Raw genomic sequence first — 21,304 nt, 5'->3', positions numbered from 1 at the left:
TAAATTTGTGCAAACATACACTTCCACACAAGTTTCAAAGTAGAGCACATGCTAATATTTAATTGTTTTTATTAAACAGTACTTACTTGTATAATCATATTTATAAATCTCAGTCTGGATATATAGATCTACAGTTTAAGGTAAAATATCTACTTCACCACTGAACATACAATAAGGCAAATATTGGGTAAGTTTGTTGAATATACAAACAAGATTTTAAGCCGATGAAAACAAACTAATGGCAAAACAAATTAATATTCTGAATGAAATTAGTCATTAGGAACAGGAAGTATCACATGACACATCACAGTTCTGTTCCTGTTGCTGAAACACGAGATATCGGAGCAGGTTGCTGTAAGTTAAATGTCGCTTGGAGGCACTTTGAAGGCGTAAACTGGAGATGCATAGGTTTACCTCTGGTAATGTTGAGTCAATTGTAGTGTGAAGTACACAGCAGCATGGTAAAACCAAAACAGTAACTTTTTTTTTTTTGCAACCATTGGAAAATGATATGAGAAATGAAACCACAATCAGCCTTCACTTGAGTTTCTGTGGGCACAAAGACTTGCTTGCGGCCAGCATTAAAAACCTAACCTGTTTTCTCTTCTTCTTTTTCCTGTTTGTTCATCAACTTCAAAAATAATCAGGTTTCTTTTCTGCACTCACTTCCCCAACCCCTTTTACTTTTCAACTTGCTGTAAAAATCCCTTACCTGAGCACACAGACCTGTTTAAAGGAAACTGGCCTGATTAACTAAAAAATAAAATTTACATTACAAATAATTTTTCAAATGTCTGTAAACTTTAGTGCCACTGTTGAAAAGAAAAAGTATTAAACCACCGGACAATATATTCTCAGAACATAAGTCACAAATATGTTTAAAACGGCAAGAATAAAGCGTCACATTTCAGTGTCTGGATACGGAAGGCATTATGCATGCGGACTATGGCTTCAGTAATGCACTTGAGGTGAATTTACATGCATTGGTCTGGAATGCACTTTGGTTTTCAGAAAGGAACTGAACCAGAATAAACAGGCGTGTGGCTCTAACAGACAGAAACTATTCGAAAAAAAATTAAAAGACCAACCCTGCTTCCCTGAATATTCACTATTAACAGAGGCTCTAGAGTAGATGATGTAGTTCACCTAATAAATGTATAAAATTATAATATAATGTGATAAAATCATGTAATTCACAAAATAGAATATAAAAACTGAATGTTACAAATGGTTGATTAAAAAAGAAAAATGACCTCAATGTTCTAAGTTCAGTACAAACACAGGCATGCACACATGCGCACACACACAGGAAGCGCTGAGATCCGCAATCAGAGCTGATCAGACTTGATTCCTTCTTCATCTGACTCCATTAGCCCATTCGGGTCAAACCAGCCTGAACAAAGAAAAGAAAAAAACATCCACATTTAGTGTGTCTGAAGTGGAAACCAGGTGTTTTACAAAAATGTAATACCAAAATATTCAATGTGATCTTAATGGGCATATTATTTTACAGTCTATGGCATTCACACAGAAACATCTAAATTAGATTTACTGCAAAGATTTAAATGTGCTATTTATTTAGCCATTATGTTTAATATACATTTATTAGCATCTCTGATATAAACTTTAGCCAATACATTGTGAGAGTTGTTAAGTTTGATACATATCCCTGAATCAAATTGCATTTGTAAATGTCAATGAATAGATTTAAAACTCTGATTTAAAGATTGGCATTTTACATGTATAAAAATGTACTGGTAAACATTGCTGTTTGTTATTATTGTTATTGTTATACAAGTGCACATGATTAAATGATGACATGATTATATAATTAATATAAAATATAAATAATTGTATACATCAACATTAATATATATGGTGGCCGAGAGAGCTCAACGTGCTGCAACTGAAGAAAACAAATGCAAATAGAAAAAAACACCCGCAAATTAAGTAAACATCTTCATCAGTTTCACAAAACACATGTGCTCCAAATACTCACAACGCAACCAAATACAGAAACGCACTGCAAATAACACAGACCACAACGGAAATGTTTCCGGGGGAACCAAATAAGTGACGAACCCGGCTGGGACGTGATTATTGCTCGTGAGCATCCCTATGCACTACTCCCTTCAAAGGGCAGACGGCAGAGCTCTTCAAGTGGGACTTTGGAGTGAGCAGGAGGGCACTAGTGTGCCATTTATGTAGCTGTTTGTACTCTCTTGATGAAGGGAGCAACGAAAGATTATTTTCTCATTATTTTCACCTGGGATGTTACCATGACAACGCAGCACGTTGTACATCAGCTGAATAGCTGTTCTGACGACAGAAATATAATGCTGTAAACATAACGGTTGCAAATAAATACTTTTTTTTTTTTTACTTTACAAAAAAAACTTTTAAAATATGCGTTATATATCTGTGTGTCAGTGTCTCAACTTTAAAACTTTGGACCCTACCTTCATTTCTTATTAAACTTTCTTTATGAAAATTTAAACATAACATGAAACAATTTGTACAGTGTAACTGATGTATAGATTAATATCTTTCCTTCATGTTCTTCTTTTCTATCTTTTTTATTTATTTATTTTAGTTTTCAGCTCATTGTTCTTTTCTCATTTGTATTCTCATGAGATCGAACATATTAATACATTTTGTATATTGTATACAAGTTGTATGTCATTAAAATATAATCTCTGTATGTTTTGCAAAAAAAGTAAAATAAAGTTAAAATAAATAAAGTAGAATTTTGAGCTGTAAGCACGTCCCAGCCGGGTTCGTCAATTATTTGGTTCCCCCGGAAACATTTCCGTTGTGGTCTGTTATTTGCAGTGCGTTTCTGTATTTGGTTGCGTTGTGAGTATTTGGAGCACATGTGTTTTGTGAAACTGATGAAGATGTTTTCTTAATCTGCGGGTGTTTTTTTCTATTTGCATGCGTTTTCTTCAGTTGCAGCACGTTGAGCTCTCTCGGCCACCGTAAATATATATATATAAATTTTTTTTTTAACTATATCACCTAGCTGTTGGTCATTGGCAGTGACATAAGTGAAAGAGAACATTGATGATGCAACAGAAAATGATGGCAACTACCAATGGGAATGCAGACATTGATACTACAGGAAAGCCTGCTGACTACCAGCACTACAGTGATTTAATCGCTGTCAGTGTGAGCGGCATAGATATGTAGATGCCACATCCGACCGCTCAAGACACATCGATATGCCCGCCATTTTGGAGCGGTCAGCGTGTCATCAATCACAGTTAGAATCAATTATGCCATAACATTGCGAAACCAACTAGATATAAAACTGAAATGGGATAACCTTTCACAAGTGAGAATGTGTTGGTATGTGTTTTTATGTGCATTAACTCACAGGTGAGGTAACCTGTGAGATTTTCACTCCAGTCAGTTTCTCCACCGCGCTCGGCAGGCGAGTCATGATTTCCAGAATTTCTCCTGTCAGCTTAGCAACGCCCACTTCTGACCCACCGCTGGACACCATGGTGATCTTCTGAGCTGCACAGAGTGGCTTGCTGATCTCTTCTGCCATCTAGAGAAGTGGAGGACAAATGGCATTTTAACATCATTGAGTGTCATCTTATCATTGAACTTATTTAATGACATTCAGAAGTTCAGATGCACTAACCAGCGGGAGTTTCTCCAGCAGCATGTCCACCATGGCTCCCTCTTTGTACTCTTTAAAAGCTTCTGCCTTTTTGGCCATCTGCTCGGCTTCAGCCCGACCCTTCGCCTCCAGCGCAAAGGCCTGTGCCTCTCCCCTCATCTGAAACAGAGATACTTATTTAATAAGTTAAATAGTCTAAAGGCCCCGATATACTCACGGCAAAGTTCTTTTTTTATCTTTGCAAGGATATACTTTTAGCGAACATCCTGACTCTGCTCATACTGCGCGCTTTCCTCTCACAAACTCTACAATTCGGCACTGTAGCTGTCATGACACGTTTATTTATACAATAGCAAAGTAAAAGTAACTAAAAGGACAATTCTGGCCAAAAATGAACCTAGGGGTATATAACACATGGGTACCGAGTCGACCGTTCTCTGGGATGTGTTTTCATGATAATCGAATGTACCCAGTTTTATCTTTAGTTTTACCACAGATTAGCTTATAACGCTAGTATATAGGGCATAGAGTAAGTAAAAATTAAAATCGCTAGTTAATACCACCAACAAGGCTCAAAATAGCCCCACACTAACACGGTAGCATAATTAGGGTCTCTACCATAGACTGTAAAAAAATATGGACGTAGTGTCCATGACGTCACCCGTAGGTTTCTGAAGAGCGTTTTTGAAGCCTAAAGTGGGCGGAGTCGCTCGTCGCCATCTTGGAAGCGCGTCATAGTGCGTCACTCCCGGATAAATGAAAATGGGCAAAAAGGCGGGACGTGGGTGGAGTTGAGGTGCCTGGATGCTGAAACTACGCCGGCCTTGCTTGAGTTTGCTCAGGCTAATGTGCTATTGGCCTTGCGCTAAAGTGACAGCTGACTTGAAGAAGTAGACCTAAAGCCAATAGTTAAAGTTCATGTTTTTGCCCTTTGAAATACTATAATAGTTAAAAGACATAACTAACCGTGAGACTATGTGTATTGTGATTCATTATTATTCTCATGCAGTAACTTACAATATTTGCTCTGAGCGTGTGTGTGACAGTGATGTGCATACATGTCAGTCAGCGCGGCACCGCACGTCAAGTTCGTAGAGAGCTTTATTCAGTCCATTTTAAATTCTGATAGATATTACCCAAGAAGTTCAAGTAAATGCACTAGAAATACACGCTCATTTAAGGGACGAATAGAAAGCACTGACACCTGCAGGATTTAATCTGACGGTACTTTTTATTGAACACTAAAAAGTGAAATAAACATATTATAGCCTATCTGCTCCTTAAGATCAACGGTACAGCAGAACGAGTGTGGCCTCTATATCTTAGACGTTTTTAAATCTGAACTCCAAAAAGCAACGATAATGTCAGACATCCATGAGTGCATGTTCACAGAGGAAAACAACTGAAGAACAGCGCTGGTTGTTCACTCGACAACGACGGAATCCAACGGTGTGGGCGAAGGTAAGGGCGGCGGGTTATAAAATGTATGAAATAATCCCATAAAAAGTACAAACACGGCAGAGATGACAAGTTCAGCAGCTGGAATCAGCAGAGGTAACATGATGGCTAACAGAGAGCAGACAAACGGCTAGTAACAGCAGCGGCAATCCACCTGTCACTCAAGTGGCCACGCAAACATTTTTTTTCTGCAGTAAAGTTGGGCAGTTTAACATGGGGGAGATACAGATTTGGCTCACTTTTGCAGTCAGCCTCAAGCGGCCAGGCGATGAATTGCAGTTTAATTCACTTCCGTGTTCACGTAGCACGGCGTTCGACTGGTCGAGACTGTTTTCCAAAGATGGCTCCTGCCTATATGCGCAAAGTGTACTGTCTTTATAAACTATCTCCTTATTAAACTGTCTGTACACTTACACATTTCTCAATGCTTCGGTTTGCAGGTAGAGACCCTAATTATGCTACCGTGTTCGTTTGGGGCTATTTTGAGCCTTGTTAGTGTAAACTCAAGACGAGCTATAGGACTGTGCAAGCATTAGGGGTGTTGATGGACTCGATCTACTCCATATATGTTTTGATCATCGTACTGAATCTTATATGGATATAGTCTGACAAAAAAGCGTGTTTCTCAGCTTTTTGCTCAAAATGTGTTTTTTTTATATGAAGCTTACCCATATTCTAGAGTTGATTAAAAAGGAAAGCATGGAGCTAGAATTTGTTTAAAAAGAGAAGGGTATGTTCTTTCTTTTGATATATTGCATGTTCAGAAATAATCTGGGGGCCTTATAACTTTTGTGAAAAGTATCAAAAATGCTGACGTGGCTGGCAAATGTTTTCAAAAATGCTGGTGGGGAAAGAATTAAAGTTGTATGTCACGTAAGTTGTGTCTTATTTAAACAGTAACGCTCATTGTCACTGGTGAAAAACAGGTGTGTGGAGAGATTCGTGAACTCACTCTGATGGACTCCGCCTCAGCTTCTGCCTCCATGATCAACTGAAGCCTGTTAGATGAGAGGACATGAAAAGGTTTTTCGAGATCATGATACCAAGCTATCAGTTTTATTCTTTAGATTTGCTTCCAGCAAAGCACAAATGTGTTTAAGTAGACAAAAGGCAAAACAGAAAACGTTTGGATCTCAATGTTTGTGTATCACTGCATCAGTTCCTCACCGTTCTGCCTCAGCGATCTTCTCAATACGATATCTCTCAGCGTCGGCTGGTTTCCGGACCTTGGCCTCCAGTTCCTTCTCCCTGCGGGTGATCTCCTGCTCCTGTAAAGTGATCTGCTGCGTACGCTCCACAACCTGAACCTGCATCTTCTCCTCCTCGATACGCTGCTTAGTCTTGGCCACCTAAATCAAATGACAGTTGGTAAAAATGTCAGTAGACGTGACTCAAGCCCAAAGTATACTTCGGTTTTTTACACATACGTAAGGATCCGCGAGAAAGGAGCGTGGCGCAAATTTCGTTACCAGACTAATACACACGCTGCCTAATTATTGTAACCAGGCATACTTTGTATGCACATATTTGCATTAAATTTGTTTTGCACTAATCAGTTGTCCCAATAGGTGGCAACACTGGCCTGAGCTTTTGTTTCACAGTAAAACATTTAACTAAAGAGACAGAAAAACAACAAAAACGAAATACCGGAGACTACAACATCAACAGACGCCCGCATTGACAAGCTCTTGTGTGAGGGGTTATGAGATAGCTGCAACTTTATTTTAAAAGAATACAAAGACATTTATAGCGGTCATAACTTCTGGAGAAAAATACTACAGACACGGGACAAACTTTCTAGAGTGCATGTATCGCGAACGCTATCAAATGGAGTATATTCTGAAAGGCTATGTGTCCGTGTTCGAAGTATACTTTGGGCTTTAAGCCCTATTCGGTTGGTAATAGTTTCTTATGGGGACATCTGTAAGGAGTGAGAGGAGTGAGTTTTCTACAAACCCAGAAATGCACTTGGTCAGTTCAGCATGACAACAAATTTTATAACAGGAAAATGTCACCTTATTTATGTATCATTTATTCTTTTAATTCATTCATTAGATGTGTTATGGTTTTCTGTCTTGCATTTTATCTCTCAAAATGAATGATGGATGCAACCTCTTATTTACATAGGGTTAACTCAGAATATTACGCAAAACTGCAAAAATTAAATGTTACATTACACAAATATACTTTATGTATTTAATCTCACTTTATTAACCAATAAATTTGCTGCTCGCCTTCAAAGATCAAATTCAACCATACTAAATGACTTTAGATAAAAATCACATTTGTGTTTCTTTTTTTTAGCAGTTGTATTATTTCCATTTTAAGAATGTTGAACTTTCTTCTCCTGCATCCTATTATTCAGCAATCCAGGTTTGTCCTCTTCTGTACAGCCGTGAATTAGCATTTTCTTCAGCCTGATGCTTATTCATTTTATTTGTGGTGTGAAAGGGCCTTTACATTTGCCAAAAATAAAACTTTTGTTTTGATCTTTGTTATTAAAAACAAACAAGAAAGCCCAGTCCAGGTTAAAAAAAGTAAAGCAAAAGTAACGTAATGTATTACTATCCATTAAAAGCAACAAAGTACTGCAAATAGTTACTTTTTTAGGGAGTAACACAATATTGTAACGCGTTACTTTTAAAAGTAACTTTTCCCAACACTGGTGGTCAAAAAGGATTTTACTAAATGACTTCTGGATTTTGATCCCTTCTTGTAAAACCAGAGATGTAGATTTGGAGTTTGTAAAAAAAAAAGTAGTTAATTCGGTTGCGAATTTCACACGTGGTGAAAGAAATAAAATAAAATAACCAACTAACCCATGTAATTACTGTATGTCCCCATGAGAAACAATTACAGTCCGACTAGGGCTTCAATTGCTGTTTTTCTTGAAATTCCTAAAATATGAATTGATGTAAAGTGGCAATTCTCATTTTACCAACTGGAAACCAAGTTGAATATCATTTGGTACCTGAAGCTGATAGGCCATTTCAGACTCTGCCTTCTTGGTGTTGATCTCATAGTCATAGGATGCTTTCTTCAGCTCAAAGTCTCTTTGCGCTTTAGCCATCTGAATTTCATTTACATACTGAGCAGAGACCTTCTCCTGCATGGCGTGAGCCTCCTACACACACAAACACATACATTCAGTTTTATCCAGCACCATTTAATTACAACAGGAATATGAAAAATCTCACCCTGATGACGGCATCTCGTTTGAACTGAGCTTCACCGATACGAGCGTCTTTTTGCACCTGAGCAGTACGAGCTTTACCCAGCGAGCTTAGATAATCCTGTGAGAGAGTCCAGGTGAGTTTGATACTAAGGTGTAAGTATTATTATGAATATACACTACTCTTTAAAAAGTTTGGGGTCAGTAAGATTTTTTTATTACATTGATCAAAAGTGACAGTAAAGTCCTTTATAATGATATAAAAGATTTCTATTTTAAATAATGCTGTTCTTTTTAACTTTATATCGAAAAAATCCTACCAACCCCAAACTTTTGAAAAATAGTGTTTGTTTAGGGTGTGAGGTGCACAATATCACCTGATCGTCATGCACATCTTTGAGTGTGTAGCTGACAACACCGATCCCCATGTTGACCAGGTCAGAGGAAGCCACCTTAAACACCTGCTCTGAGAACTTTTTACGGTCCTGGTAGATCTCCTACAAAGAGAAAGAATGAGAGATTGTACAATAAATAACAAATAATCAGAAAACAGCAGTACAGTTAGTAGCACACCACACATCTCAGTCAGCAGAGGTTGCTTGTCTATTTCAGCACTAAAACCCTCCAGTCCTCTTTGAAATGTTCTTATAAAAGGTGTGTTTCCTCCATTCTGTGTGTGTTTGATACAGAACACAAATAGCTCTTTAAACATCTTACAGTACCTCCACAGTCAGGTGGGCAATAATGGCTCTCTGATGTCCCTCAAGGGTTTCCAGGGCAATCTCAGCAATCTCAGTCTCAGACTTCCCCATGAACATCTGACAAGCTGCAGCCAGCATTTCTTTATTCTGACCCTGAATTTTCACCTGCAGAACACATAAATAACAGCACTCACAGACTGTAAAACTGATGTAACAGATGACCGTAAAGTGTGTGTGTGTGTCTCAAACCTGGGCAATGCCAGTCACAGAGATCGGTACTCCATGCCTGGTGTAGACCTTTTCACTCTTTACATTCAGAGTCAGAGTATTGAGAGAGATCCTAGGAGAAAAGAAAAACAGCTTTAAAACATTTAAGTCGGCATGACACAGGTTTCCCAAAAATATGCATTGACTTCCATTATTTGGACAAACAGATGGCTCCACCCCCGAACCACACCCACATATATCTACACATTATGCTGGAACAGAAGTTTTTTTATCATAAAAAAGTGCACTAATTAGCAATTTCAATGTGGTCGTAGCTACATAGCTTGATTGATGGCTAAACTTAATCTCACACTGGACCCGTTTACATCTTGTTCAATAAAGAGGCAGCTCACTGCAGAGTAAATGGGTGGAGCTTACATCTAGCTAGACATCCAGTGAGGGGGAGCGAATGTAATTTGGGCTTAATGGGTAGAGCTACAATATCCAACTACACCCTAACCCTACCCACAACTATCCATCCACCCCATTAGACGTCCAGAGAGGAGGAGCTGAACGTAATTTGACTGCAGTGAGTATAGGATTACAAGTAGATGAGGGAGACATATTCCCGATTACACCTGGTGTTTTAATCCGTTTTTTTTGTCCACTTTCGATCACTTCTGTCCTGATTTCTTCGAGGAGAGGGTCTATGGGCGGGTAAATGTATGGGCTTTTCAGATCTTTCGATCTAATGGATGAAATAAGCTTGCGCAATTTACATATAAACGCACAGCTTTCGTTTCAGCTTTAAGAGCCACAAGACCACGCCAAACGATGCGAGTGCGTGTTAGAAATCAGAAGTGGTGAGAGAACATTGGGTTTAGTATGTTTTTTGTCTTCAAACTAAACTAGGGTCTTCAGTCGACAAAGTTTAAATCCCGTCGGTCTGGCTACTGTGGCTAGTGCGCTTCCCATAATGCTTACGCCTTAGGTCAGTAGACGGAGACAGTGGTCTTTTGTGGTTATTTGAACGCGTGAGCATCTACACTACAAAAGCAATTTTGTGAAATGCGTTTTCGACTACCTCTGGAAGTGGTCGCAGTGGACAAGCTCAAACACGTTATAGACCCCGTTTACACCGGAATTTAGTGTCGTCCACTTGTGATCCGATCGAAGAAAAAGCTTCTTAATACCAGGTGTAAACGGCCACAGATATGAATGTTGATGTACAGTAATCAGATTATGGACAGACTAAAGCAAATTCATCAACAAACTACTGCACTGATCTGTAGTGATCTACAAAATGGAATGAAGGTATTCTCTCTGAGGAACGGATGATTAATTCATTTTCGCCATGTATACGTAGAGAGGAATGTAAACACAAGTGGAGTCTCTACTGGACACAGAGCCGCCTCTTGTTCTTGTTCCCATCATTCATGAGGCCCGTGAGTCCCAGTCTATTCTTGAATCACATTAGAGACTGGCCCTGCAGCACCTGGTTAAACAGAATGGTTCCAATGCACGCGTGTTCAGGCACTAACATGCTGTAATCATTCGCCTCCTATTGTAATTCAATACATACCGCTGGATTTGCTGAATGCAGGGAATAACAAACACTCTTCCACCAGCAATCATCAGGGGAGGAGAGCGACCACATCCTGAAAGAGATGAGAGTTTTGTTTGCAGGTAGCTATAAAGTGTCAATACTTGACTAAAAACATCCTTGCTGGAATCTTGAAAATCCACTGGTGGGAGGTATGTCCAAAATCTTAAATTATATATATTTTATATCACAGAAATATCACAACAGCAGGGATGCTTTGATATTAAAAGTCTTGCCAATACAGATACAAGTTGATAATTACTTTATGATGTTATAGCCGATAACTGATAAATGGTCAATAATATAATGTAATACTATTTTGTCTAAATAAATTAAAAATAAAACATTAAAAACTAAAATCAATCATTTTTAAATGCTGGAAGTGAATTTAGGCATCAGAACATAATAATGGTATGAAAATGTAATATTCATTTTGAGATTTGCTGAAAATGCACATTTAACAGGGTTATTACATTTTAAATAAGTATCATCTAAAGGTAAAAATAGGGGTTATTTAATACTGGTTTGCTATATGGGCTACAGGTCATAAATACTTTTTACTGGCTATGAAAGCTTGGGTTCAGTAAGATTTTTTTATTATTATTTCTCTTTTATTCAGCAAAAATACATTAAATTGATCAAAAGTGATAGCAAAGACATACTGAATATTGTAACAAAATTGATTATTTCAAAATAAATGCTGATGCTCTTTTAAAAGTTCTTTTGAACTTTCTATTAATTCAAAAATCCAGAAAAAATGCATCAAGGATTCTAATGTTAGAATATTATAAAGCACAAAAAAAAATCAACATTGATAACACCAAGGAATATTTCTTGAGATCTAAATCAAAATATTAGATTTCAGATTTTCCATCACAGGAATAAATTACATTTTAAAATATATTCAAGTAGAAAACAGTTATTTTAAATTGTAATAATATTTTACAATATGACTGTTTTACTGTATTTTTGATCAAATAAATGTAGACTGGGTAAACATAAAAGAGACATTAAAAAAATCCCAAACTTTTAAACAAATATTTAATATCCTATTACAAGGCTGAAAATTGCTGAAAATCCTCCACTTTTAACAAATCACGGTACAAAATATCTCTCTCTTTAAATAGCAACGACAATCCCTTGCATGATGTCCAACATTAGAAAAGTAACTCATAAGCACACTTCATGTCATTGCATATCACAGCTTGTCAACTGTTTACATAGAGAACAAGGGCGACAAAGACATAATGGAGCTGGTGACTTATTTTCTTCCCCTTTGTACAGTGCGGTTTGCCTACATTAACCTTGTTGTTATAGTAAATGTGAGCCTGCTGAGGTTTTTTCAGCCCCTGAGTATTAAAGTCATCTTAATGTGTAACCACTGACATTTATCTACACAAAATATCACAACCATTACAGAGAACTTTGTGTCTGTTTTGACCTGTGAATGAAAGTCACATGAATAGCTGAAACCAGTTCTGCATTTGGTCATTGTTCAAAGCAGATTGCACAACATCATTGATACAAAAAATCACTACAGAACTCTACGGGTTATTGAGAAAGTCTGATGGGTCCCAATCAGTCACAGGCTCACAGCTGCTTTAATTTCAGTTATTATCATTAAATATATATAGTATCTTTATTCTAACATTCAAGGAGATTCATTACTTATTCATATACATAACTGTAATAAAGACCAACAGATGCAGCATACCTGAGATCACCATAGCCTCATTGGGACCACAGGTGTAAAACATCTTGAATTAGATCTGAGGAAAGAAGGCAGCCACTAGATTAAAACATGCTGGGGATATTTTAGATATGACATCTGAGTAAACACAGACATCACAAGTTAATCTCACGAGTTCAGAGGAATATGTTGATGACTCTAGTAGTTTATGTCTCTCATCTGAGCCTGCTCTTCCCATTGCCTGACTGTAAAACATCTACATCTCTTTTCACTTTATTCAAATCACAGACCTGTTGACCAACCAAAAAACTTAATAAATACCAATCACATTACAGTTTAAGAGATCCCAAAATATGATATAGCCTACTTTAGAACTAAAATTAACTTTAATATACCACAAGGTAAAAAATAGTTCCCATATAATTAATATAATCGATATAATGATCTGCTTCAAAATATCAATAACGTTAATCCAACTCATTGTAAAAGGTTAAACTACTAAATCAACATGAATATTATTATGTAGTAGCGTAAGCCTAATAAAAACTAACCCTTGACGATAAATAAACTTTATCTCTCATAATAAAACCTATACACGACAGCAGAATCACTAACAAAACAAGTGCGAATAATGAACAACTTGTAAGCTAACTGTTACGTGTTTAGAAACGCCAACGTTAATGTATATTGAACAGAACAGGAAATGCTTATGCTAGCTTGGCTGCTCCTTCGCGGCGACTACGCTGCATATCACGCGCACTTAAATTTAGTTTGGTGTTGAGAATCGCAAGTCCAGACACTTTGTAACATTTAGACAAACCATATGTTCTTACCTATTGCTGATATTTCGGTAAATATGTGATGTAAGTTAGATGTGGTCCGGATTGTCTCCCTTGTGCAAAAACTCGTCGTAATCACGCAGTCTCGGCCACGCCCATTCAAAACACTCATGCTGTGTTTTAAACCTCTGTCAGCTCCCTACCGTGACTACAGTTTTGAGCGTTCGAGATGCGTAAAATGCAGCCTAGGTAGGTAGCTCACTAGATTTTGCGACGGTCATGGAGTAGTGCTATTTTTCAGTCTGAGTAACGTTAGTGCGTAGACTGCTCTCTGCTGTGGACAGAGGAAAAATACGCCGTCATTTATTGTAGTAACTGTTAGATATCTGAACATTATGAAAGCTTTTAAAATCATGCTTTGGTAAATCATAATTATTACATAAAAATACATAATTATGACAAAATATCAAATTTATGAGATTCTAAATCAAAATTATGAGTTGAAAACAACGAAATTATGACAGTCATAATTTATGAGAGAAAAGTCAAAATTATGACAGCCTATCAAGATATATTTATGAGATAAAGGTCATAAGTATAACATTAAAGGTAGCCTATGGCTTAAATAAAAAATAGGCTATACATCCATTCATCAAAAACCCAAGGTTAGGCCTACTTGTGAGTCTAAACTTTTTCCGAATGTTTCAAGAAAGTCTGCTATCTCTCTGATATTCTTTCTTTTCTTTTCATTTTTTTACTGTCTCTGGTTCTTCTCAACTCCATCATTTATGCAGAAAGCTCAGTGAGAATTGGGCTGACTCCATTTTTATGATAATTGCCGCTGTATTTTTGTTACAGTTTTTTGTGACAATAAGAGTATTGGGTAAACTTCATGAAATAAAGTTAAACAATTATAAGTTAAAACAGGAATGTGCAACATACAACCTCATAACAATGAGTCTGGCAATAAGTAGCCTATATTTTCATATTCAGAAGAGTAGCCTACTATAGTTCAAGCGCACATTTGGGCTATTATTGCGATACAGATCAAACTGATGTCTGTGATATGTTTTAAAATGTTACTAAAAGTAAAAATCTTAATAAGAACGCACAACTGAATAGGAAGCAGACGTTTCTCTCTTTTTTCTACAAGCAATCCTTGTTGGCACAGTGACACTCCCTATATACTTCCGGTCCGGTCATGCACCAATCAGGTTTCTCAACATCCAGCAGAGCCCCGCCCACTACCATCGAGCCTCGTTCTGGAGACAGTCCAGGAATATAAAGCCTTTGTCCGGCTTTTCCAAATTATTTCTGAGCTACACCGTTATTTTCCAGATTTATCTGAGAACTTCTCGCACAATTTGTAACAATGAGGGAGATTGTTCATATCCAGGCCGGTCAGTGCGGAAACCAAATCGGTGCCAAGGTAAGAACAGTTTTTCAGAGTACAAAGTGAGTCATTTATATTTTGAATCTAAGAGAAAAAAAGCCTGCAGAGGTCTCAGAATGCAACAATAAAGCCCCTGTAAAGAACTCCCTTGTTATACTAGTTTATAGCTTTTTCTAAATCTAAAACAGCAAGATTTGATCTTAATTTTGTTTCTGAACATATTAGAAGGCACACTGTTGTGCAGAACAGATCTAGATTTTGCATTGCACATCTTTACAAATGTTATTAATAATGCATTACTCTAGCAACACGTTGGGCAGTTTTAAAGACCCACATTATGTACAAGAATTGATTTCCATTTCACTGCTTTGTCCTTGTGAACCCCCTTCATTCACGCCCAAAACTATGCGGATCCCACACTTCATTCTCACTATTTTTTTAACACGCTCTGTATAGCTATTTCTCTAAACAAATGATGGTCAAATTCTGTAGACTCTAACCATAAATCTCTTTGTCTGTAAAACAGAGATGTGGGTAAAGGGATTGACTGGGAAAGGGGGGGGGGGGGGTCCTCTTTCTTTATCTCATTCTTCTCAATGCACCGGGTGCGGCGGGTCTGATGTGAACAGAGCTCTCTCAGTAATTAAACTACCAGTTATCAGTGTCACGAGCCCTTTAAACAGCTGTCAGGACCAGCTCGCGAGCCTTGACACATGATGCATGCCACTAATATTAGCCTACGACCGTATACATTAACATCATTTTCACGCGAAATAGGCTTACTTTTATCAAGTATTTCCTGCCTTTTGACTAAATTCTTAATCTTCTGTGCAGATTTTGCCCGCTGTGGTCAATGGTCAAGGGGAGGAGGATGGGAAGGGTGGGGCGATGGGGAATTAGGCTACAATGAACAATTTTAATAGTAGTTGTTATTAAAGAAGGTTAATAATGTGAAATTATGAACTCTTAATCAGTTAAATCATTTGCCCTAAATTTAGGTTCTTTATACAGTACTTGGTCTCATAAAAGGATTACCCACATCTATGCATTTAAAATATCCAATTAATCCATTAAAGGAATAGGCTTGTTCACTTAAAAAGGAAAATTATGTCATTGTTACTCACCATCAAGTTGTTTTTAAACCTGTATGAATTTCTTTCTTCTGCTGAACACAAAAGAAGATATTTTGAAGAATGTCTGTAACCAGCCAGTTGATGGGCCCAATTGACTTTTTTAGAATGGAAAAAAATAATATGGAAGTCAGTGAAGTCAATACTATCAACTGTTTAGTTACCAACATTCTTCAAAATATCTTCTTTTGTGTTCAGCAGAAGAAAGAAATTCATACAACTTGAGGGTGAGTAAATGATGACAGAGTCTTCATTTTTAAGTGAACTATTCATTTAAATCCGATTCTGTGCCACATCAACATAGAGATGGAAGCTGCCAATAAGGACATACTCCATGGCCCCATTAAAAATGCACATTTTTTTAAAGATTGCCCATGAGATGTTGCATGTCTTCTGTGGCATATGAAATTGGGTTAAATCATCCTCATCCTTTAAAAGGCTTTGAAATGCCTTTCACATGATGAGATTGCGAGTGTCTGTTGAACTCATCTGAGGTCAGAGCGGGGAAGAGGAGGCATCCACAACTGAACTTAATATCTCTGACAGCTGCTGTCCATCCCCTCTACAGTACAGATCTAAATATAACATAAATAATTTACGAGTAAATTACATATTCATAGAAAACCTTTGATTTGCTGGATTAATTGGCAACATTAAATGTATACAGGAGTGTCAAATATGTAAAGCCGATTGATTTCATGTGTCAGTGTGGTATTTTATGATGACACAGCAGAAATGTAGGTTGCCTGGAGTAACAGGTTTTTGATAGGCGAGAGTATCAGAACAGGGTCTCTGTAGGGCTGTGTCAGTCAGCGCCTTCCAGTTTATTGGCCTCATTCTTTCAAAACAATTATTTTCAATACATCCCAAGAACAATCTTTTCTTTCTCCATTCGCATTCGCTCGCTGCCTTATTAAGTCCATCTCGACCCCTCTCTCCTTGCTTCTCTCTCAGATTAAGGTCACTAGGAGAGTAACATAGAATTAATGATTTAAACATCAATAAAGCCTCTTTCTGAGCTAAAACTAATTCGAAGCCAATTCCAGATTAGTGATTAGTTGACACTGTTACTCAATATTGCAGTGTTTAATAAGATAGAATTGATCTAGAATTTACTGAATTGCATGCAAGTTTTAATTGCTGTGTGTTTTTTGTAGTTCTGGGAGGTCATTAGTGATGAACATGGAATCGACCCAACAGGAACCTATCATGGAGACAGTGACCTGCAGCTGGATAGAATTAGTGTCTACTACAATGAAGCAACAGGTACTTTACTAAGATACACAATAGGGCAAGATGGGGAAGACGCCCCCTTTAATAACAGTATGTCCCAATTAAAAGTTATTTGTAAAGTTTGGGGTAAATGATTTAATGATTTGGTGTATTTTTTTCTCATTCGAATTGGAAATATGTCATAATAGAGAAAAAAAGACAGTCACAATTTTTGCTTCATGGTGACTATTAGGGAAATAAATTGAAACAACTAAAAAAGTTTATTAATGTGAAATACTTTGTTAGCAATTAATTTAAATGTATTCGTTTTAACAATTTAGTTATAGAATACAATACAATTTTTTTTAATTATTACATTTAATAATTAGAAAAATTATTTAATATTAACCTGCAAAACAATATTCTGCCCTCTGAGGGTCTGTTTTAAATTTTTCAATTCAATATTAAAACAATATTTTTACTCCACAAATCTAAATTAATTATTATTGTATATTGCTGTAGTTAAAGCAAATGACACTTGGTTACATCTAAAATTCTCTCCAAAATTATAAGTAATTAACCATGCATGGCTTCAGAAAGTTAAACAATAATACACAATTTCAATATTTATTAGATGAAAAAAGAGATTGTATCTTATTATCGGCACAAAATATTGCCACAAAAAGTGTTCATAGAATTCTAAAATGTTGATTGTTGTATTTAATTACTCATTTTTTATATATTTTTTTCATCTGTTCAAGAATTACTGTAAACATTAGAAATGCTTTGACAATACATTGTTACAATTGTCCATTCCAATAAAGCACATTTGAATTTAATTTGACATCTAAAGGTCAAGAGAAAATGGCAACTATAGCGTTCATGTTTGATAGCTTATTTTATTTTATTTTTTTCTTATGTGTACTGAGCTGGTCTGCTTCTTTCCCATGTCTTTCTCCCTCTCTCTCTCTCTCTCTCTCTCTCTCTATCTCTCTCTCTATCTCTGTCTCTCTCTCTCTCTCCCTCTCTTTCTCACTCTGTCTCGTGGAGGAGGTAAATATGTCCCAAGAGCTATTCTAGTGGATCTTGAGCCTGGCACCATGGACTCTGTGCGTTCCGGACCCTTCGGACAGATCTTCAGACCAGACAACTTTGTGTTTGGTGAGTGACTGGCAGAAGGGAATATGTTAAAAATGTGCAGATATAATGTAAAAATATCAAATGAAAGTAGCAAAAGCAAATGAATATAAAAACAGATGTAAAATGTCTCAGCTTGCACATTCTGATGTGTGCACTTCCTTCCTGTCACCTCACAGGACAGAGCGGCGCTGGTAACAACTGGGCCAAGGGCCACTACACGGAGGGGGCGGAGCTTGTGGATTCGGTTTTGGATGTGGTCCGTAAGGAGTCCGAGAGCTGTGACTGCCTGCAGGGTTTCCAGCTCACTCACTCCCTGGGCGGAGGAACCGGCTCCGGCATGGGCACCCTATTGATCAGCAAAATCCGTGAAGAGTACCCTGACCGCATCATGAACACCTTCAGCGTGGTCCCTTCCCCAAAAGTCTCTGACACCGTAGTGGAGCCATACAACGCCACACTGTCAGTCCATCAGCTGGTGGAAAACACAGACGAAACATACTGCATAGACAATGAAGCCTTATACGATATCTGCTTCCGCACCCTCAAACTCACCACTCCCACATACGGCGACCTCAACCATCTGGTCTCTGCCACCATGAGCGGCGTCACCACCTGCCTGCGCTTCCCCGGCCAGCTAAATGCAGATCTGCGTAAATTAGCAGTCAACATGGTTCCGTTCCCCCGTCTGCACTTCTTCATGCCCGGTTTCGCCCCTCTGACCAGCCGAGGCAGCCAACAGTACCGCGCCCTCACCGTGCCTGAGCTCACACAGCAAGTGTTCGACGCCAAGAACATGATGGCAGCCTGCGATCCCAGACACGGGCGCTACCTGACCGTCGCCGCCGTGTTCCGTGGCCGCATGTCCATGAAGGAAGTCGACGAGCAGATGCTGAACGTCCAGAACAAGAACAGCAGCTACTTTGTGGAATGGATCCCCAACAACGTCAAAACCGCTGTGTGCGACATTCCTCCTAGGGGTCTCAAAATGGCCGTCACCTTCATCGGCAACAGCACGGCCATCCAAGAGCTGTTCAAGCGCATCTCCGAGCAGTTCACGGCCATGTTCAGGCGTAAGGCTTTCCTGCACTGGTACACGGGAGAGGGGATGGATGAGATGGAGTTCACAGAGGCGGAGAGCAACATGAATGATTTGGTGTCCGAGTACCAGCAGTACCAGGACGCCACCGCCGAAGAAGAGGGCGAGTTTGAGGAAGAGGCAGATGACGATGCTTAAGAAGGAAATGAAAGGGTGTTGGGGGGGGGGGGGGGGGGGGTGTTTTAGTGTCTCAATCAGATGAAGTAGGAATTAGCACTAGACCAATGGGGCCAAAAATAACCAGAGGAAGGCAGAACGAATGTTCTTAAACACAGAATAGGTGGATAACTGTGTTTACAATTACAAATTGCTCACTTTTTTGTGTATGTCTTTACTATTCTGATGGTCAGCTGCTCTCTTTACAGAAAAAGGAAGAAAAAAGGCAAACATCCAGTTAGAATCAATGTTATAATTGAACAGATTGTAGGGACAAGGAGGACAGTAACATCTCATTTTTCTTTAAATTTAACATTTGCTTCTTTTTATCTGCAAATTATGCATATTATTATTATCGTGTTTTTTGTGTTATCTTTTGTTACTATTGCACTAGAACAGGGCAACTCTGTGAGATTATGCCACTTCAACGTGACCTCAATGGGTCTGATCACAGTATTTAAAGAAATGTTTAGAAGAGAAAAGTATGTTGTGTGAAAAATGAAGGAAAAGAAAAGGACTGAAAGAAAGAAAGACAAAATAACAGGTTCAGGGTAACAGGGTTATTTAATCTTAACCTCGCTTGGACGCCAGCCAACGTCTACAGGAGGACATTGATTAATGGATGATACAAGAAAGTATTTTAGATTATGCAGATGGAAAGAAAGTTTTAGCATGTTGAATTGATTGTAGGTGCAATTTTGGACTCTGTTATGTCTAATTTCTGAGTCCATACTTTTAAATGTTACTGCATATATTAAATGTTTTGATGTTCCTTTATTGTCCCTGTGTGGAAAAAAAAACTGAGCCTCTGGAGAAAACCAAAATAAAAATGAAAACGATTTCATTAATAATCAAGTCTTTGCTGTGGTTTTTGGCATGGTACACATCCTTAAAGAAGCTCAGGTCGAACCAATAAAGTCACAATTAGATTGCACTTAGAAGAATAGTGCTTTATAGTTATTTTAAGCCAAAATGGGGGTCAATCTAGGACAAATTGGAACAGAAGCAAACTCAACTGATTGTGTATCCTCAATATGTCCTGAGTAAGGAAAAAAAGGATTCCCAAAGAATCCCATCAGGGGAAAGTTTCGAAAAAGTTTCAAGATATCACCATGAAAATTACTAAGTTGATTACTTACATTAAGACAAACAAAAAATGTATTACAAGTTTTTTTTAAATTTTTTGGTAACATGAGCAAACGGCCCATATTAATATATGCGCTAATTTGCATAAACACAACATATCTAAACATTGGATATAGCCAGGTGAAAATGTCTTGTAGAATCTTGTTGACATCTTACAGTAAAAGACTATAGAGGCAAACAAATGTCACCATAATGGGCAGAGATTCAATCATTCATTCAAGGTCCAATCAATTGTCACTAAGCTGTCACTCAGGTAAAAAAGATTTTTCTTTTGTTTCTTCTACATGGATTATTCAACCTACATAAATAAAACATACCTGGTGATGCCCCAAATGCAGTAATCCACATGATATCTGGCAAAGCTATTGCACGAGTGGTTCGTGCACACTCAATTGTCAATGCGTCCCTCAATGCACTGATTCTGGCAGATGTTTTTAATGTAAATTTACCACAGCACTCTGGAACAACAGACAAGAGTAAGGAAGGACAATCAGAGTCAGCCGAAGCAGTTACAGCGATGGAGAACAATCCTCAGGTGACAGAGGTGAGCAGAGATGCAGATGTGGATGAAGCTTTGGAGATATATGAGAATTTGATGGATGGAACAATATCAGCTAAAGAGGCCAGTCAGTCTGATGTTCTCGTGAGAATCTAAGGCCACCTTCAGAAGCACATCGAGTCCACTTCTTGGAGTCCACCAAGAAGACCTCAAGAACCTCAGCTCTCTGGGTGCAGTACATGGATATGCAAGACATCCTACGAAAGTACATAAGTGCAGAACGCACCGAAAACC

General features: G+C 38.0%; 2 protein-coding genes across 4 annotated transcripts; one reads left to right on the top strand and one right to left on the bottom strand.

The window, feature by feature from the left end:
- Positions 1-32: 32 nt before the first annotated feature.
- On the bottom strand, positions 33-13,593 carry flot1b (flotillin 1b). 2 transcript variants are annotated; one of them, XM_077210423.1, is made up of 13 exons: positions 13,293-13,593; positions 12,484-12,538; positions 10,749-10,824; positions 9,209-9,299; positions 8,981-9,124; positions 8,636-8,755; positions 8,284-8,379; positions 8,058-8,210; positions 6,254-6,435; positions 6,039-6,084; positions 3,650-3,787; positions 3,377-3,553; positions 33-1,393 (listed from the first exon to the last, which is right to left on the bottom strand). In XM_077210423.1, the coding sequence occupies exons 2-13, from the start codon at positions 12,524-12,526 to the stop codon at positions 1,370-1,372; spliced, it is 1,290 nt and encodes a 429-aa protein (XP_077066538.1). In that variant the 5' UTR covers positions 12,527-12,538; positions 13,293-13,593; the 3' UTR covers positions 33-1,369. The 2 variants fall into 2 exon arrangements, with proteins under 2 accessions (XP_077066538.1, XP_077066546.1); XM_077210431.1 differs by having other exon boundaries at positions 9,209-10,661; positions 13,293-13,404.
- Positions 13,594-14,407: 814 nt separating this feature from the next.
- tubb5 (tubulin, beta 5) lies at positions 14,408-20,216 on the top strand. Of its 2 annotated transcripts, none has more exons than XM_077210397.1 (4): positions 14,408-14,667; positions 16,919-17,027; positions 18,024-18,134; positions 18,290-20,216. In XM_077210397.1, exons 1-4 carry the CDS (start codon positions 14,611-14,613, stop codon positions 19,345-19,347), a joined length of 1,335 nt encoding a protein of 444 aa, XP_077066512.1. In that variant the 5' UTR covers positions 14,408-14,610; the 3' UTR covers positions 19,348-20,216. The 2 variants fall into 2 exon arrangements, with proteins under 2 accessions (XP_077066512.1, XP_077066523.1); XM_077210408.1 differs by having other exon boundaries at positions 14,473-14,667; positions 18,027-18,134.
- The last annotated feature ends 1,088 nt before the right edge of the window (positions 20,217-21,304 follow it).

Source organism: Siphateles boraxobius, unplaced genomic scaffold (assembly GCF_051911475.1).
Source record: "Siphateles boraxobius isolate OS27281-9 unplaced genomic scaffold, OSU_SipBor_1 12, whole genome shotgun sequence".
Classification (NCBI taxonomy): domain Eukaryota; kingdom Metazoa; phylum Chordata; class Actinopteri; order Cypriniformes; family Leuciscidae; genus Siphateles; species Siphateles boraxobius.
This window is presented reverse-complemented; position numbering and strand designations above follow the sequence as displayed.

Coding starts and splice junctions, on each gene's coding strand:
- flot1b (XM_077210423.1), bottom strand. CDS start 12,526: ATGTTTTACACCTGTGGTCCCAATGAGGCTATGGTGATCTCAG. Junction 3,788..6,038: donor CTGAGGCGGAGTCCATCAGA/GTGAGTTCACGA, acceptor TCTCTGTTTCAG/ATGAGGGGAGAGGCACAGGC. Junction 1,394..3,376: donor TCTCACAGGTTACCTCACCT/GTGAGTTAATGC, acceptor TTCTTTGTTCAG/GCTGGTTTGACCCGAATGGG.
- tubb5 (XM_077210397.1), top strand. CDS start 14,611: ATGAGGGAGATTGTTCATATCCAGGCCGGTCAGTGCGGAAACCAAATC. Junction 14,668..16,918: donor GAAACCAAATCGGTGCCAAG/GTAAGAACAGTT, acceptor TGTTTTTTGTAG/TTCTGGGAGGTCATTAGTGA. Junction 17,028..18,023: donor CTACTACAATGAAGCAACAG/GTACTTTACTAA, acceptor TGTCTCGTGGAG/GAGGTAAATATGTCCCAAGA.